Source organism: Mizuhopecten yessoensis, unplaced genomic scaffold (genome assembly GCF_002113885.1).
Source record: "Mizuhopecten yessoensis strain PY_sf001 unplaced genomic scaffold, ASM211388v2 scaffold4837, whole genome shotgun sequence".
NCBI classification, from domain to species: Eukaryota; Metazoa; Mollusca; class Bivalvia; order Pectinida; family Pectinidae; genus Mizuhopecten; species Mizuhopecten yessoensis.
In genome coordinates this window covers 254,381-275,427 of record NW_018405746.1, presented here as the reverse complement: position 1 = coordinate 275,427, position 21,047 = coordinate 254,381, and the positions used below count along the sequence as shown (strand labels likewise).

The 21,047-nt window shown below is 36.0% G+C and overlaps 1 protein-coding gene across 1 annotated transcript; it reads left to right on the top strand.

Annotated features, from left to right (window-relative positions):
• The first annotated feature begins 306 nt into the window (after positions 1 to 306).
• Positions 307 to 7,572, top strand: LOC110449880. Its single transcript, XM_021497025.1, has 2 exons — positions 307 to 421; positions 3,602 to 7,572. Exons 1-2 carry the CDS (start codon positions 414 to 416, stop codon positions 5,604 to 5,606), a joined length of 2,013 nt encoding a protein of 670 aa, XP_021352700.1. The 5' UTR covers positions 307 to 413; the 3' UTR covers positions 5,607 to 7,572.
• Positions 7,573 to 21,047: the final 13,475 nt, after the last annotated feature.

Here is a 21,047-nt window from a genome sequence, read left to right as displayed (position 1 = left end):
ACCGTATTTCCAACGGCACATGTGCACCGTACTCATATGACATGTACTATGTTACCAATGTGTCTCTCCAAACCAAGCAAACGCATGGAAAACCATATCACCATTTGGAACGCAAGTAAAATAACTCAACGTAAAAAATAAACACAAATAAATGTTTTATTTCGAATCTACGACAAACTAAAGCACGTCAAGTATCAGTCACTTAATATCCCCTTCAAATTTCAACCAATTGAAATGCCTGTTCAGCATCAATACATTTATCTATCCTATATATCTATATGAACCGTCTCATTTAACATTATGAGGTCCAATCCGTAGACATACAGATCTTGAGTTTGATCATAAAAAACCCACAAATCCAACGATATGTTCAAAGATCCGGCTAGAATTTGAGAGAGCGTATCGACCAAGACATGGACGGGTAAGTCGTTTTATATTAAATACTTGAGTATAAATTCCAGGGTTAGGCTTTTAGTTTATATTGTCTCAGTTTGTAGTGATGTCTTGAAGCTTTTAAGTTCTTGCGTTTTGACGAGGTCTTCTGGTAGGTTATTCCACTCTGTTGTTGTTCGGGGGGGGGGAATGAATTTTTAAATACATGTATGTCGACTGTATTACACTGGAAATGTCGGTAATTTTCACTATTTTTTGATCTGGTACGGGTGTTTGATGGAGTCAATATGTGATCTACAGGTATGGCCACTAGCCCCTTTACGATCTTATAAAAATGGGCAAGCCGATGGTCTCGCCTGCGATCCTTTAGTGGTGTTAGTTTTAGAGTTTTCACCATTTCTGTAAACACTGCTGTCCCTTCTATAGTTTGATGTTATAAAGAGGGCAGCGCGGCGTTGTACCTTTTCCAGCGAGTGGATGTTGTTTTGCTGGTAAGGCCGGTCCCATATCGTGCAGCTGTATTCCAGGACGGATCTCACCAGCGATTTGTATGCGGTTAGTTTCAGTGACGCTGGGCTCTGTCGCAGGTTTCATCTTAGAAATCCGAGAGTGGAATTTGCCTTGTTGGTTGTGTTACGGATATGAGAGTCCCACTTCACGGAGTTGTGAATAGTCACCCTCAAAAGCCTTCGCCTACAGAACTATAAGTAATAGAATCTTGAAGATGACTCGGTTTAAGGGTTATCATATATTCATTCATATAAATTACACTGGCTTATTGTTTTCATTGTTAGTGTTCAAAAATCTTCCATCGACGTTTCATGCAAAATGAAAGACCATCTTCCATGATGATTATACTGTAGCTCTGTTCGGGGGTTTCAGGTGTGTGACCTTGATCATTGTCACGTTCAATATTGTCATAAAGGTCAATGTGTTAAAATCTATTTAGAAAAACTAACTTTCTGAATCATGATCCATAAGGTCATAATATTTGTTAATAACATAATACATATACAGTCTTGACATTTGTCTTAGTTATAGCATTAGAGAGTCGAAGGCTATCGAATAGTCGACTAAATCTTTCTTTACCATCTTTCAAGGTAACGGGGTCAAATAAGTTAAAAATACAATAGCCTATGTGTACTGGCAACTTTTGTTTTACATATTATACTGTACGTGTTGTGAAATAAACTATTGTACTGACTCTATAAGGTTTTAGAATGTGTATAAACACCGGATAAAAAGTGTTGCTGTTATTTACTGGTGTGTATGGGTTTATTATTAACCGAAAGTATCCCGATACCTCGGTACCCCCAATTTTTATAAGGTTTTAGAATATGTATATATTTACTAGTGTGTATAGGTTTATTATTAACCGAAAGTATCACGAAACCGAGCCCCTGTGTTCCATACGCTTACAGCCTCAACTTCGTGGAAAACTCGTACATCTTTTACACCTTTATGTACATGCGCTTCATTGGTCATTTGTTTGATGAAGGTCACAGAATACATACCGTACAACGTCACATATAAACACTTTTTAGCTCACCTGTCCCAAAGGGCGATGTGAGCTTATACCGTACTGCGGCGTCCGTCGTCCGTCCAACTTTTTCTTTTGAACGACTTCTTCTGGAGGACCTAGTGTCATGCTATTTGGCCAGTAGGTACCTTGGATGGAGTGCTATAAACTTTCCACATTAAAATGACCATGACCTACTTTCAATGTCAAAGGGGTTAATATGTTAAAAATTTCAAACAACAATATCCTAAAAAACATTTGGACCAGAGTCATGGTACTGGGTTATGTTATGTAGACCAGCAGTGCAAATCCTTTACTTAATTACGTAATGAGGTAAAAGGTCAACTTTAAGTGCTATTCGGGGGTCAAAGGTGAACATAGGTTAAACGCTTTAACAATCTTCTTCTCAAGTTCTATAAGGCCCAGGGTCATGCTATTTGGCAAGTAGGTACCTGGGATGGGGTGCTATAAAGTTTCCTCATTAAAATGACATTGACCTACTTTCAAGGTCACAGAGGTCAAATATGGTAAAAACTTCATGTTATGTAGACCAGCTGTGTGAATCGTTTTCTTTATTACAGTAATGAGGTCAAATGCCAACTTTAAGTGCTAGCCGGAGTCAGAGGTCAATGTGGGTTAAAAGCTTTGAAATTAAAATTTCAAATTTCAAACAGCAATATTTCAAGAACTAAGAGATGTTAAAATGTTATGTGTTGTAGTTACCAAATTTGGTCTGAAGTTACCTATTTGTCAGTATCATGTAACAAAAGAAACAGGTGATCCAGGCCCCCTGGGCCTCTTGTTGGTTGTGTTACATGAATCTTCACATAATCATCTCTGAATTTTTTCTCTGAGCGAGATGTTTTAATCAGTTTCTGAATTATACCGTCATACAAATGTATAACACACTAAAATGCGCTGTAACATGAGAAACTTATTAAATCTCGTCCACATGTTCAACATTCATCCACTTCCGGTATCAGAACGGCTGTGAGTAAAACTAAACCGGGTGAGTTGTAGGGCCTCTTTTTGTCAACATTCCTCAGTTTATTCGACAGTTTATTGGACATCATGAAGATGTATGCTTGTCTACTTTCCTGATTAATATTGTGAACCGTGTTGTATTAAGCCACCTTTCACATCCTGGTAGAAGACTTCAAAAAATCACTCGAGAAGTGCGCACAAAAGATGCTTCTTGCATCTTGTTTCAAGCATTTATTTTGTATAGATAATCAGAATAAAAGCAAACATATTTTTCATTGATAATTTGATTGCTATCGACCAACAATAAGGTTATTAGGCGTATAAACATGTACAATTTGTTATATCTAAAATATTAAACATACATTGTGCACGTAGACGAACTAAACATGAAAACAAAACCATGAAACAGAATAAAACACAACATCAACATAATAGGACAAAAAACCCGAAGCAAAAGTTATATTTAACGCTGGAGATAATCGCTTCCTGCTCCACATGTGGAACCCGTTATCACATCTCCTGGAAAATAAACACCACAAGAACGTCAGTGACAAACGACAAGATGCGAAGAGCATGGCATGCTTTTTAAAAAGTCAGTCGAAGTAATATGAAAAAAGCATTGCTTACAAAACATTCGAATGTTGTACATGTTTATTCATGTCGTTACTATCAGCTCCCAAATATTTAGTTTTTATTTCGTTACAGGTCTGGGATGGAGACGGGCAAACTAGATGATACTGAAAACGAAAGAAGGTCCGTTCTGCTATCAAGGTTACTGGAAAGGGAGTTTTTACTGACACAAGAGGCAGTGGACATCAAGCGGAGAACTCTACTGATGTCCGAATGGCTGTCAAATGATGAAGACCGTAATATGCATGAATTTAAAGCCGGAAGTCGTTCGGAGGGAGTTGATATGGTAGATTCAGATAATGATATACTATTTACAGACCGTCTTGTAACAGTATTATACCCTGACCAGTATGTTCCTCAAAACAGCTCACCCAGGACCATTCTGTTTATGAAAGAGGCCCATGACTGTCGACCTGGCTTTGTGTCTTTAAAGATAGGTCAGTTAGGAAAGAGAGGTCGCCCAGCACTATTAGACGCTATCATACAAAAGGGCGATACGTATTTCGTTTCAAGTGATATCTACAGAGAACAATGCAGCAATTTATTAACAAAAAAAGGCATAAAATCCTTTCCAAATGGTCCAAGCAACACAGTTAACATGCTTACAGGTACTGACTCTGTCATTTGCTTTCCATGTAACAGTTGGCCAAAGGTGGCTAATGAGTGGCTAACACGTACGCGACTGTATGGCTGGCCAAGTGAAAAATTGATCAACAGCATTGGACAAAGTGGCTGTCACATTGTCCCAGTAGGTGACAAATGCTCATCACATGACACACTTTTACAATGGAGGGTATCTTTTGTAGCAGCAGAGCGTCGTTTAGTCCACTCCCTTAGTCACATCCAATTCAAAGTTTATGTTCTGTTGAAATACTTCCTAAAACAGATTAAAGGAACATTAAAAGACACCGTTGGGGATGACGATATATTGTGCTCATATTTCATGAAAATACTCATATTTGTTGCGGTTGAAAATACCAGTCAAAGATTCTGGCAGGAAAGAAACTTCTTCCTCTGTTTCTGGTTTTGCTTCAACATATTGATCGATTGGGTATTGGAAGGTTACTGTCCAAATTATTTCATTCCTGCCCACAACATGTTCCAGAGGAAAGTTCACGGACAACACCAACGAAAGTTACTTGAGATTTTAAACAACTGTCACAGGATGAAATGGATGTGTTTTCCTCATCTTTTGAAAAGTCTCTCTAATCCAAGGACCCAAGCCGAACTTCAGCACCCTCGTGATTCACAAGACATTGACTGTGGTGTAGATATAACAGTCATAAACGCGTTACGCAGAGCTGGTCCCATTAACCGAAATGTCTTGAAAACGATGGCAAAGACTCTTCATTTGCTGTCAAAGTCACAGACAGAAAGTGAGGAGATAATCACGTATACATATGCGATGAACACACTTTCTGAAATAGCACGGATTCGTGCTGATCAGGGAAGCATGGTAGATGGTCAAGGCAACAAGTCGAGGTACAAAACTCTGAGAAAATGTAAACACTGGTTGATTCCAACGGCATCGTTTGGCACAAACGTGTTGTATCTAGCCACTTTCCACTTCCTGATGGGAGACTACAAAAAGTCACTGGAGATATGCATACAAGTGATGCCTCTTGCATCTAATTTCAAGCAAAATGTTTTGCACAAATCATCAGAAGAAAAAGCAAGATACATGCTCAAATACACCGGACAAGGACAGACCTTACTATATAGATGTAGGAAAGAATTTAAAAACGTCTTAATATTTTTCAAGGAGGAACCTTGGATGTGTCTTCCTCATCTTCATACAGAACTATCGAAGTGCAACTATATCATAACTATCTGTCCATTACCGTACGCTGTGTTCCTGTTGTTCATGTGCTTTCACGAGCTTGGTGACACCCGAGGGCGTGATGCTGCACTACGTCAACTGAGAGTGGTCAAGTATGACCATGAGCAGGGTGGACATCAGAGCTGCTGGGTGCATTACCTACTACATATCTGCTTCAAAACTTTAGGGGACAACCACAGGGCTGATAGAGCCTATCGGGAAGCAGAACTTGCATCTGCTAGCAGGCGATGGAGAAAATAGCTATGGTGTACTTTAGTGTGTTTCTTATATGGAGAGGAGAACAAAGGTGTATCTAGTCTTTTATTTACCTACAAGCCATGAGCCAAAAACTTACGTTTTCTTTCCAATCTGGCTCGTTGTTTTCTTGAAGGTTCAGTAAATTTACATAGAATGAGTGGCCACTTTTCAGAACGTGTTAGAAAATGGCTCTCTGTTTGGGAAATGTAAATAGAAGTCTGTATTATTATGTCCTTTATAGAAAGGATAACGTTGGCGAAGCTATGTACGAGTTCCATATGGAGAGGATAATGTGTTTCTTTTTATTGTGCTGTACAGAGAAATAATACATGATGGAATATACCTTACATTTGCTGACGTAAATATTCAATACACGTTCTTTTTAAAGCTGAAAGAATCCATGCAAATAATCGTTGTAAAAAAACACACTACAAATTCACGGGAATCATGCTAAAATGCGAACAACCAACTACTCTCTTCATTTGCGTTTATTGAACCAGCAATCAATATTAAATACTCTGTTGAGAGGTTTTAGTTTTCTTGTTCAATGACCACGTGCAGTGTTCAATACGGCAGTGTTTCTTTTAAACATTAACTTAAATAGTGTGTTCAGTAAATGAAAACTCTTTGTCCAGATCAGAGAGTATTGTTTCTTGTGTTGTATTGTTTTTACTAATCGTGCTGAATTGCTAATATGTTCATATATCGTAGAGACGCGATATTTTGGCAGAGTCCATGACGCCATTTTATGTTGATGTTTCCTCAATTCCTGATTTTGTTTCTTTTATCGACTCTGTAGCCGTTACATTTGATCATAACGTATATATTTTAAGTAAAGTAATTCCATTGAAATAACTTTTAAACCTTTTATATTTCACACGCTGATGTCAGATTTATATACATGCATCAGTTGTTAGAGACTGTTCATTGATACTTTTACCGTCACGCATGCAGGACGGTACAATGATCAGAAACTGAAAAGTATGTTATATAAATAAGATACCTTGTCGTTCAACCGGAAGCTGTATATAGAATAGGCCCCAGTTTCACGAGTTCGTAAATTTTGTTTCTTAAGATTTTCCACAGGAAAAAATTATTGAAATCAATACATTTTCTTTCATTAAAAATAGTTATAACATGAAGTTAAGAAAACTGGGGTCACATCAGATACCAACTGCAGAGATACGAGAACAAATCACAGTATAGATGTTTGTTCTATTTTGTAACGTGAGAGTACCCAGATAGAAACATTCTAAAGAAAGCTATCCTCATTTCCGATTTAGAAGTCGGAACATCAATTTTATTATTCATATAAACAGCACATGTGTCTGTTGATTGATGTCAGGTTCACCTACTCCAACAATGTTAGAGGTTTCCACGGCGAGATACTCTCAGTCGTCAAAATCATATCCGATAGAAAAAAAGGCCGACCAGCGGCCTCTTATGTTATAGGAGTAGCGGGATACCCAAAACGGAACACCATATCCTATTCTTATTTCGTCCTTCTAGGACTCATCGGATATACTAAAGGGCAAAAAGTTGGAATTCCCAATAGGTCTCACCTACTGTTAAGACATAAGGGGAGGTGCATAAAATCCCTTAACTTATGAATTTCAAACACTTGAGTACTGGTTATTTTCAAATAATTTGATAAAGTGTATACAAAGGTAAAATATCAATTTACTTAAAACTTGAATACAATTTTGGATTTTAAAAATATCTTGCTATTGTAAGAAATTCCACTTGAAAGTGTTGTCATAAGCTATGTATTGAAGTTGGAAGATACCAGAGCCGGGATGATAGGCATAGTATCGTCAGATATTTAATTATTAATAAGATATTGGAGAAACCATAGAATGTCATAAACAATTAAAAACTGTTACAATGATATTTTCATTTGGGAATTTTTACAAGAAAAATTGCCATAACATATCATTGTTCAACCAAATCATTGAATAAATCATCTTGAATAATGAACCGTGTGTGTTTCTGTATTTTTTGTTGTTGCCACAAATTCCGATTCAACATACACACACACAACGATGTCTCCTTATTTTTATATGAATGTCACAATTTGCACCATTCTTTCTGACGTTTAAAATGTACAGAATTGAAAAATAGCACGTTTTGCTTTTATCTAATAATTCATGGCATCGAACAGCTTAAATTCTGGCATTCTATACAGATAATATGTCAAAAAGGGCACATTTTCAATACTTTAATTCAGTCTTAAAATATCATGCAATTTCTCCCCGATGGAAATTTTGAAACTTTTGCAAGTAATAAACACCTGATGACGTGATACACAATACTTCACCTAGTAAGTTTAAGTATGGTACTGAGAAGGGTGAATATAAGGCATGTATGGTACTGAGAAGGGTAAATATAAGGCATGTATGGTACTGAGAAGGGTAAATATAAGACATGTATGGTACTGAGAAGGGTGAATATAAGACATGTATGGTACTGAGAAGGGTGAATATAAGACATGTATGGTACTGAGAAGGGTGAATATAAGACATGTATGGTACTGAGAAGGGTGAATATAAGACATGTATGGTACTGAGAAGGGTGAATATAAGACATGTATGGTACTGAGAAGGGTGAATATAAGACATGTATGGTACTGAGAAGGGTGAATATAAGACATGTATGGTACTGAGAAGGGTGAATATAAGACATGTATGGTACTGAGAAGGGTGAATATAAGACATGTATGGTACTGAGAAGGGTGAATATAAGACATGTATGGTACTGAGAAGGGTGAATATAAGACATGTATGGTACTGAGAAGGGTGAATATAAGACATGTATGGTACTGAGAAGGGTGAATATAAGACATGTATGGTACTGAGAAGGGTGAATATAAGACATGTATGGTACTGAGAAGGGTGAATATAAGACATGTATGGTACTGAGAAGGGTGAATATAAGACATGTATGGTACTGAGAAGGGTGAATATAAGACATGTATGGTACTGAGAAGGGTGAATATAAGACATGTATGGTACTGAGAAGGGTGAATATAAGACATGTATGGTACTGAGAAGGGTGAATATAAGACATGTATGGTACTGAGAAGGGTGAATATAAGACATGTATGGTACTGAGAAGGGTGAATATAAGACATGTATGGTACTGAGAAGGGTGAATATAAGACATGTATGGTACTGAGAAGGGTGAATATAAGACATGTATGGTACTGAGAAGGGTGAATATAAGACATGTATGGTACTGAGAAGGGTGAATATAAGACATGTATGGTACTGAGAAGGGTGAATATAAGACATGTATGGTACTGAGAAGGGTGAATATAAGACATGTATGGTACTGAGAAGGGTGAATATAAGACATGTATGGTACTGAGAAGGGTGAATATAAGACATGTATGGTACTGAGAAGGGTGAATATAAGACATGTATGGTACTGAGAAGGGTGAATATAAGACATGTATGGTACTGAGAAGGGTGAATATAAGACATGTATGGTACTGAGAAGGGTGAATATAAGACATGTATGGTACTGAGAAGGGTGAATATAAGACATGTATGGTACTGAGAAGGGTGAATATAAGACATGTATGGTACTGAGAAGGGTGAATATAAGACATGTATGGTACTGAGAAGGGTGAATATAAGACATGTATGGTACTGAGAAGGGTGAATATAAGACATGTATGGTACTGAGAAGGGTGAATATAAGACATGTATGGTACTGAGAAGGGTGAATATAAGACATGTATGGTACTGAGAAGGGTGAATATAAGACATGTATGGTACTGAGAAGGGTGAATATAAGACATGTATGGTACTGAGAAGGGTGAATATAAGACATGTATGGTACTGAGAAGGGTGAATATAAGACATGTATGGTACTGAGAAGGGTGAATATAAGACATGTATGGTACTGAGAAGGGTGAATATAAGACATGTATGGTACTGAGAAGGGTGAATATAAGACATGTATGGTACTGAGAAGGGTGAATATAAGACATGTATGGTACTGAGAAGGGTGAATATAAGACATGTATGGTACTGAGAAGGGTGAATATAAGACATGTATGGTACTGAGAAGGGTGAATATAAGACATGTATGGTACTGAGAAGGGTGAATATAAGACATGTATGGTACTGAGAAGGGTGAATATAAGACATGTATGGTACTGAGAAGGGTGAATATAAGACATGTATGGTACTGAGAAGGGTGAATATAAGACATGTATGGTACTGAGAAGGGTGAATATAAGACATGTATGGTACTGAGAAGGGTGAATATAAGACATGTATGGTACTGAGAAGGGTGAATATAAGACATGTATGGTACTGAGAAGGGTGAATATAAGACATGTATGGTACTGAGAAGGGTGAATATAAGACATGTATGGTACTGAGAAGGGTGAATATAAGACATGTATGGTACTGAGAAGGGTGAATATAAGACATGTATGGTACTGAGAAGGGTGAATATAAGACATGTATGGTACTGAGAAGGGTGAATATAAGACATGTATGGTACTGAGAAGGGTGAATATAAGACATGTATGGTACTGAGAAGGGTGAATATAAGACATGTATGGTACTGAGAAGGGTGAATATAAGACATGTATGGTACTGAGAAGGGTGAATATAAGACATGTATGGTACTGAGAAGGGTGAATATAAGACATGTATGGTACTGAGAAGGGTGAATATAAGACATGTATGGTACTGAGAAGGGTGAATATAAGACATGTATGGTACTGAGAAGGGTGAATATAAGACATGTATGGTACTGAGAAGGGTGAATATAAGACATGTATGGTACTGAGAAGGGTGAATATAAGACATGTATGGTACTGAGAAGGGTGAATATAAGACATGTATGGTACTGAGAAGGGTGAATATAAGACATGTATGGTACTGAGAAGGGTGAATATAAGACATGTATGGTACTGAGAAGGGTGAATATAAGACATGTATGGTACTGAGAAGGGTGAATATAAGACATGTATGGTACTGAGAAGGGTGAATATAAGACATGTATGGTACTGAGAAGGGTGAATATAAGACATGTATGGTACTGAGAAGGGTGAATATAAGACATGTATGGTACTGAGAAGGGTGAATATAAGACATGTATGGTACTGAGAAGGGTGAATATAAGACATGTATGGTACTGAGAAGGGTGAATATAAGACATGTATGGTACTGAGAAGGGTGAATATAAGACATGTATGGTACTGAGAAGGGTGAATATAAGACATGTATGGTACTGAGAAGGGTGAATATAAGACATGTATGGTACTGAGAAGGGTGAATATAAGACATGTATGGTACTGAGAAGGGTGAATATAAGACATGTATGGTACTGAGAAGGGTGAATATAAGACATGTATGGTACTGAGAAGGGTGAATATAAGACATGTATGGTACTGAGAAGGGTGAATATAAGACATGTATGGTACTGAGAAGGGTGAATATAAGACATGTATGGTACTGAGAAGGGTGAATATAAGACATGTATGGTACTGAGAAGGGTGAATATAAGACATGTATGGTACTGAGAAGGGTGAATATAAGACATGTATGGTACTGAGAAGGGTGAATATAAGACATGTATGGTACTGAGAAGGGTGAATATAAGACATGTATGGTACTGAGAAGGGTGAATATAAGACATGTATGGTACTGAGAAGGGTGAATATAAGACATGTATGGTACTGAGAAGGGTGAATATAAGACATGTATGGTACTGAGAAGGGTGAATATAAGACATGTATGGTACTGAGAAGGGTGAATATAAGACATGTATGGTACTGAGAAGGGTGAATATAAGACATGTATGGTACTGAGAAGGGTGAATATAAGACATGTATGGTACTGAGAAGGGTGAATATAAGACATGTATGGTACTGAGAAGGGTGAATATAAGACATGTATGGTACTGAGAAGGGTGAATATAAGACATGTATGGTACTGAGAAGGGTGAATATAAGACATGTATGGTACTGAGAAGGGTGAATATAAGACATGTATGGTACTGAGAAGGGTGAATATAAGACATGTATGGTACTGAGAAGGGTGAATATAAGACATGTATGGTACTGAGAAGGGTGAATATAAGACATGTATGGTACTGAGAAGGGTGAATATAAGACATGTATGGTACTGAGAAGGGTGAATATAAGACATGTATGGTACTGAGAAGGGTGAATATAAGACATGTATGGTACTGAGAAGGGTGAATATAAGACATGTATGGTACTGAGAAGGGTGAATATAAGACATGTATGGTACTGAGAAGGGTGAATATAAGACATGTATGGTACTGAGAAGGGTGAATATAAGACATGTATGGTACTGAGAAGGGTGAATATAAGACATGTATGGTACTGAGAAGGGTGAATATAAGACATGTATGGTACTGAGAAGGGTGAATATAAGACATGTATGGTACTGAGAAGGGTGAATATAAGACATGTATGGTACTGAGAAGGGTGAATATAAGACATGTATGGTACTGAGAAGGGTGAATATAAGACATGTATGGTACTGAGAAGGGTGAATATAAGACATGTATGGTACTGAGAAGGGTGAATATAAGACATGTATGGTACTGAGAAGGGTGAATATAAGGCATGACTATGACATATACTACTGAGGATCTGCTACAACCACACGGCCATTAAAGGCTAAGGGGACTCACAGCAGTCAGACCCTAACAGTAGACGTATGTTGTCACCAGTGTAGAAGTAGACCTTCAACTAATGAAATTGTTGCCTTTATAGCAACCTTACAGCAAATTGACGGTTTTTTCCAGTGAAGATAGCAACCGTACAGAAAAATGACGTTTCGCAAATGAAAGTCACAACCGTACAGCAAAGTGACGTTTTGCCTGTGAAGATAGCAACCTTACAGCAAAGTGACGTATTGCAAATGAAGGTTACAGCCTTACAGCAAAGTCACATTTTGCAAATGAAGAAAGCTACCTTGCAGCAAATGGACGTTTTGCCTGTGAAGATAGTAACCTTACATTAAAGAGAAGGTTTGCCTGTGAAGATATGAACCTTCCAGCAAATTGACGTTTTCCTATCGAAGATAGCAACCTTACAGCAAAGTGACGTTTTGCAAATGAATGTTACAATCTTACAGCAAAGTCACATTTAGCGAATGAAGATAGCAACCTCACAACAAATTTGACGTTTTGCAAATAAAGATAGCAACCTTACAGCAAAGTGACGTTTTGCCGGTGAAGATATCAACCTTACAGCAAAGTGACGTTTTGCCGGTGAAGATAGCAACCTTACAGCAAAGTGACGTTTTGCAAATGAAGGTTACAATCTTACAGCAAAGTCACTTAATGCAAATAAAGATAGCAACCTTACAACAAATTGACGTTTTGCAAATGAAGATAGCAACCTTACAGCAAAGTGACGTTTTGCCTTTGAAGATAGCAACCGTACAGAAAAATGACGTTTCGCAAATGAAAGTCACAACCGTACAGCAAAGTGACGTTTTGCCTGTGAAGATAGCAACCTTACAGCAAATTGACGTTTTGCAAATGAAGATAGCAACCAAACAGCAAAGTGACGTTTTGCCTGTGAAGAAAGCAACCTTTCAGCAAAGTGACATTTTGCAAATGAAGGTTACAGCCTTACAGCAAAGTACCGTTTTGCCTGTGAAGAGAGCTACCTTTCAACAAAGTGACGTTTTGCCTGTGAAGAAAGCAGCCTTTCAGCAAAGTGACGTTTTGCCTATGAAGAAGGCAACCTTTCAGCAAAGTGACTTTTTACCTGTGAAGATAGCAACCTTACTGTTTGGTTTACTGGGTTTAAACTTCTAGTAACAGCTAAGGTTAAGGAGACCTTACAGGGAGATTATATTGTTGAAAATGTAGAGACGTAAGTAGCGAAATAACTTTGCCTCCTTTGTAGTTAGTGAAGTTACAGCTAAACGATATTGTAACCATTGAAGACGGAGGCTTCAAGCGAAGAGACATTGTCACAAGTATTCACTTTTTTCAGGATTCTTCCAATTTCCATTGTACATGAGCACTTCATGAAAAATAAAAAGCAGAAAGGCAATATTTACTAGCGAATTACTTTATAAGTTTATTTTGGAGATAATGAAGATAAAAACATTTGTATGAATTGATTGCATAGTGATGACCGCTGTTGATGAAAACAATAATGTTTATGACAACAATGATCGTAAACGAGTCTGAATCATTACAAACATACACGCAAGTGCTATCTTTAAATCATTTTCTTAAAACCAATTCACCATTTTGTAACATTCGTTGAACTTTGTTCTATAGAAAACCTAATTTATCTATTAACTCATTCACCCCTGAAGACACATTTAAACTCTTCCTATTCAAAAGCTGGAATAGTTCATTGTGAAATTTCAGGGGTGAATGAGTTAATCTTGTTAACTAAAATAAGTTATGTCCCTTGTTGATCATACAGCTATTCATTATTAACATGTATTTCAAGATTTTGAATGCGTAATAAATTATTCACTATTAAATTGTATTGAGATGGACGATGCCAAAGAATTTAATTTGAGAGCATTCTTTATCATTTATACTGAAACAATCACTGATGTAGCCAATAATTGAGCATGTTATCTTACAAACAACAGTATACATTTCTTTCAAACAGCAATGATAAAATTCCTCTAATGTCCACAATCACACATTCATTTCACATTTTAATTACCTTGAAGTTTAACCTTTGGTCCCACAGGCATTTTTTTCACAATCAAATGGATATCATTCGTGGGACCATACACATGTTACATTTTATTACAGAATGTTTTACATACATATACTTATAACATGTACCTTAGAAGTCTAACTGTTTGTAAAAAAAATGTTCATCAGAACCTGTAGCTGAGCCTGTCTACGGAACAACCCCATCACTCGGATAGATATAAATAAGGGTTGGACTTTTTAGTAAAGTGATACTTTGTAAACACAATAAATATAAATCTAACACAAGACAATGTTTTGTTGTATTTATATTCACTCTTATTACAGTGTCCATGCCACCATGACAGACTTCCAACCAGTACAAACATTCTTCTTCATGCCTTGGTGAAGAACCACATGAAGTGTTTAATATTCCCTCACTAGTTTAGGAGAAATAGACTTTTCAAAAAAATAAAAAACAGAACGACATTTTAACCATTTAAACATCTTCTTATTTATGTTGCAATGACTGGAGATAATCAGTCAATTTATTTCAGAGTGATCCTGTGACCTTGACCTTGGCAGCCTTCATACTTCTCCTTTATACCTTAGTAAGTTATTGTGACAAGTGTGGTGATATTGCATTTATTACTTAACAAAGAGACCTTGACCTTTGACTTTCTGACTCTTATTCCTTACATCTCAATAAATACCTGTAATAGGTTTGTTATAATCCATCTTAACTTTGAAGCTATAAAATAATTAATGGTGTGACAAATTCATGGATGCATGTGCATAGACAAATCCCCCCATAAAATTTCCTTTTTTGAACATGGATCATAACATCATACAAAGATAAGGCTAATTAAAATGGTGTTCCCACTGATTTGCAGAAGTTTTGAAAGAATGGTTTTAACCTTTAGTTCATACAGAGTAATTTTATTGTAATATATTCCGTCTTTGCGTATTGCAGAGTTATCTTCTTTTGTAAGCAGGTATTGATTGTTATGTCATTTGTTTGTGAGAGTTACGTCATCAATTTGTGAGAAAATTACCAATGACGTAACAATCAATACTTGCTCACAAGAGAAGATAACTCTGCAATACGCAAAGACGGAATGAACCCTTCAAAATCATATCTGATGGGTCAACTGCACTTTGGCTGAACACCTTCTATACGTGANCCCCCCCGTGCAATAACATCCAGGCCAACAAGAGTGATTAGTATAAGTTGTAAAAACTTCAATTTTTGATAATTGTTCTGGCACTTTTTCCCCCCCATTTGATGTCATCGGTGAAGTCCTTTTTTGATACTGAAAAATAAGCTGTAGCACCATTCTTGCTGAGGATTTGTGCGAAAACATTTATAAATCATTTATAAATATTCATACATTTCCAACCAATGTGTTTTCTTTGAGAAGCATCTTGCAATATAGAAATATACAAAAGACATATGACTTTCAATTTATTTAACAAATGGAAGTGAAAATATTTTAATGGTAAGAAAGTTGTGTCCTTTATATCTCAGCAATTCATTTATAAGAAAATAGAAAAAATAATAACAAATCAACTCAATATATCAGAAAGCATTATTAAGCTGGCTAAAAATGAACCAAATTGCACTAATTAAAGATTCTAAATGAATTCTAATAAATAGAATAAAGAACTATATATATATATATATATGTGTAAGTAGAACTGAACAATTGAAGTTTTAATTTGAACACAAGGCACGAAAAAACCATGAAAAATGTATATGTTATAACTGTAAAGCATACATTTTATAACGTACAGAGTAATAATTGAATCATAAAAATATCAAAACCACCAGTTTGGTAGTCAGTGGAAATGAACTGTTTCACTGAGCTAACATGCTATACACTTTCTTTTTTGGGTCATCCTCATTGATAATGAAAGCGGACAGAATGAGTGGATTACCCACAAATCATGGGACTGAACAAGGCTGGCAATCATTCTTCTAATTGGTGGAGGCAGACCCTGCCCCACCAGCCTGACATTTTATTTTTAAAACTGTGTTTTTTCAATACGTTCTTCATTTGAAAATCACAATAGTTTTTTTTATTAATGTTGAATTTTGTAAATGTATTATTTTTGGATGACTATTGTTTTTAAGCTGCCTCCAAAGAGTGACATTATGGGATGTTAGGTGTAGTTTTTAGGTACACCAATTACCTATATACAGGTGGTTTATATATTTGGCAATTTATGTCAAGTGAGCAAAATCACAATAGGTTTGACCTATGGCTTTTTGAATAATAAAGTGTTAAATTCAACATCGTTTACTTTACTGGTACTGCATATCTACACATCTACACATACATGTATATAAATCCCCCTGTGCTGAATGTACATACAATTACATACACTCTCATTCAAGGGCAAAAATGGAGGCAAAAATTCCCTGCTTGATAGTACACTTTGTATGTTGCAAACTAAAAAGAGGTAGAAGAAAGGAAAGAAAGCAAGCTATATATCTTCTGCAAAACCTTAAAGCTATACACCTTCAGTAAATGATAAAAAGCCAAAACACCATACACTCCCTGCAAAATCTTGAAGCTGTACAACTTCTGTTAACTCATTCACCCCTGAAATTTCATAATGAACTATTCCAACATTTGAATTGGAAGAGTTCAAATGTGTTTTCAGGGTTGAATGAGTTAAAGCCTAAAGCTTCTCCACATTCTGTAAATGATATACCACTTGCCGTAAAAGACATCCATCCCTTGTAACAGCTATTAGCCTTCTGTAAATCTACAATCCTATAACAACTGTGGACTTCTTCAAAACTTACAGGTATTGACCTTCTGTAAAAGGTATGTACCTGTACAAGCTTTCTGCACACACTAAACACTACCTTCAAAAGCTTAAAGCGAAACCCTTCTTTGAAGGCCATACAACTGTTGCAAAAGCTTAAAGCTTTACACATTTGGTCAAAAGCTATACACATGAAAAAGCTTTAAATCTTTTGTAAAAAAGGATTTTGTTTACTTTGGCAGCTGTAGTATGCATTGTTTTAGTTAATATTTCATTTATTGAAGATGAAATTAGGAAAAAAAATCATCAACCACTGAAATATTTTCAAAGTTACAGCATTTTTGGAAATTAAGTGCATCAGGCCGGTATATATCAAAAACTTGCAGGTGGGAATCTAGTAAATAACTAAATAAAAAATCATTATCAACAAGTAGTAAAATTAAACATGATCACATATTATAATCTGACATTTCACTATCACACTAAAACAGCCTTTTTGAAAACTTTCCAGATTTTGATACCATTTAATCTAACTTACAAACTATTGAAAAAATGACCATTTAATCTAACTTACAAACTCTTGAAAAAATGGACCAAGTCCGCAAGTTTTTCCCGTTTTTCAACAGGGATTGTTAAGTTTTCTTGTTCTTGATCCTGAGCAAAATTTACATCTGTTGTTCATGAGTGCATGGAACATCCCAGTTTCAGCGGCTCCTGTCTGTTGCACGCAATTAAATGCATCTGGCCAAGTATACCGGGTAATTACGTATGGCCTTAAATTATTGTGTAGATATTGTTTATCTGGCCGAGCTTGGTCACATTCGAATAACACTAAAATATCAATGATCACTGGGACAATATGTATTTTGGCAGTCACACAGTTCTATAAAAAAATATATTATAAAATGAATTTTTAAATAACATTCTATCATTGTGTATTACATATCATTAAAAAGCATGGTTAACAACTTTCCCATCGGATTAAATCCTCAGGACGATGATTGATTTTGGATTTTGGAATTCATTGACGTGTTTCCTATGCCAAAACTATGGCACATATTTATGTATTTTCAAATGACTTTATATCAAAGTACAACATACTGAACAACAGTATACTGCTGTAGAGTTAAAATATACCAGAGCAACAACTCACAAGGACACAAATCTAAACAAAAAGATGATATAAAATGACTACCGCATACACTGAAGAGACATCAAAACGACAACAGCCTACACAAAGGAGACATCAAAAATAAATTGAAAGACATCATGAATCCCTGTAGAAAAATTGGAGGAGAACCAGGTGTTCAGAATGAGTGTTTCCTGAACCACGTGTGGCTCTAACCATGATGTCTTCCCTCAAATCTTGTTAAGCAATGTAAGTCACTAACAATTTAAGACACAGTAAATCAAAATTTAATCCACGAAGACAAAGAAATATCTTGGTTGGATAACAGATCTGTTAACCATAAAAATTCCTGTTATGTATAGATTGATATCACTCCAGTAAAAAGAAACCTGGCTTGGAAGTCAATTTGTCCACAAGAAGCATCTATCAAGAAAATTCTGATACTTTCAATGACGCTGAATAGCAAATCAACTGTTCCAAGTAAACCCCACAAGCAGGTACACCTGATTCAATTTTAAAGTTGCACTTTGAAAGACTTCTCCATGATTATGTGAATTTGCAAATGAACAATATTAAATATATCTCTCAAACTCACATGAAACTTATAAACTAGAACTATGAGAAAAAGATGGACTGTATGTGTGTCCTACCTTTTTACAGTAGAAACCAGAACTGTAAACCAAAGGCAAATTTAATCACTTTCTAATCATCCATATGTATATGCGTTCTCCCTGTATCATGAGAACAGTTATCTAGATAGACAGGTACAACTACATTTGATGTGATTTATCCTACCAGAAACTGATCAAAAAGCTATGAAGGAGTAGTCGTTTGAACAAGGCTTTGAAAATGAAAAAGGGCAATAACTCTGCAATTGAAAAATAAACTGCACAGTTAACAACTACCTTGCATATAGATAAACAACTACCTTGCATATAGATAAACAACTACCTTGTACAGAGACAGAGTGTTCAAAGTTTAACTGTAATCTAGGCAGTGCTTTAGAGGATGTAGTCAAACAATCATAATTATGTCCCACCTTCAAGCTAATCTTATTGTGGGGGAATAGTTAAGCATGGGTTGATGGAGGGGTTGGTCGGTGGTAGATTTCAATAACTGAACGTACCGATACATAATCGATTTTGTAAGCAAGTTTGATCTCTTGCAAAATAAGAATTTGAAGAAAAAGAATCAGATCTTCAACACTTGATTGTGTGAATGACAGAAAGGTGAATGATTTCTTGATTCCTTTTACATGCCACTTAAAAATGTATATAATAAATATATATTTAATGCATGGCTAAATGACATCAACATGAAGAAGTAGTGTAAAAACATGTACTGGGCTGATTTTTTGTCTTTTAAATTAACAATAAATCTTCATAAACCCACAAATAATTATGATAACTACAGGCTGATACCTGGTACACAGTAACTATACAAAGATACACCAAAATTATTTTGAAAATAAATGCCATTGTTTTGAACAGGTACATAAAACAAACATTTCATTCATCAATAACATAGAAAAAAATAGAGTGCACAAATTAATGAGAACACAAGGGATCTTGTCACCAACCACCATGTAGATCTCTAAGGAGGTTTGATATCCCACCACCATGTAGATCTCTAAGGAGGTTTGATATCCCACCACCATGTAGATCTCTAAGGAGGTTTGATATCCCACCACCATGTAGATCTCTAAGGAGGTTTGATATCCCACCACCATGTAGATCTCTAAGGAAGTTTGATATCCCACCATCATGTATATCTCTAAGGAGGTTTGATATCCCACCACCATGTAGATCTCTAAGGAGGTTTGATATCCCACCACCATGTAGATCTCTAAGGAGGTTTGATATCCCACCACCATGTAGATCTCTAAGGAGGTTTGATATCCCACCATCATGTATATCTCTAAGGAAGTTTGATATCCCACCACCATGTAGATCTCTAAGGAGGTTTGATATCCCACCACCATGTAGATCTCTAAGGAGGTTTGATATCCCACCACCATGTAGATCTCTAAGGAGGTTTGATATCCCACCACCATGTAGATCTCTAGGGAGGTTTGATATTTTCTGTTCTTGCATCTGTTTGAGTCACAGTTATGTCATGATCAACAATACATCATGCGCTGACTTGCTCAAATTCATACTGGTGTGTTTTACATTATCCTAACATGATTAAGTCATCTTCTTGCCTATTGACTAGAATAGAAATGTTTATAAACTATAATTTCTGACAGTCATATTTTTCTTCTAATCAAGCTTCAAATCAATTATGCTAAACTTGGGAACAGGAAGAACATATTTATGAAATTTGATAAAAAGTACTTTCTGAGCAATAGTGATTAACAAATTAATGGTTAAAAGATGTTTGCCTTGTCGTCATTGGTTTTTCCGTTTTTTCCAGATATAACTGAAAATAATGTGCACAAATAATAATCGTAAAGAACCTAGACAGGAAACGTGAGAAAGATTCCTCCAGAACTATTAGCCATAACAAACTTTATTTGTAAAATTCAAGATGGCCTCCTAGCAGCATATACAGTTCAAAATTATTTTTTTAACAGAAATAACCAAGAATTATGGGGAACCAATGATGAAATTTTTGAAAGATCTGTCCAGTGCTTTCTGAGAAATAATAACAAATTTCTCTGTCAAAATCCAAGGAGCCCATCTTGTTCTTCTGATCAGTCCCAAAATTGAACATGCATAAAAAACAGAATATGGAGACAATACATTAAAAATTTGAGAAAGAATTTATCAATTCTCTTTGAGAAATTACGCTAAAAACGTTTTAAAGGAAAGATGATGGATGGGCAAGGGACAAATGGTGATTTGAGAGCCTATGTTAAAGTGGGGTTT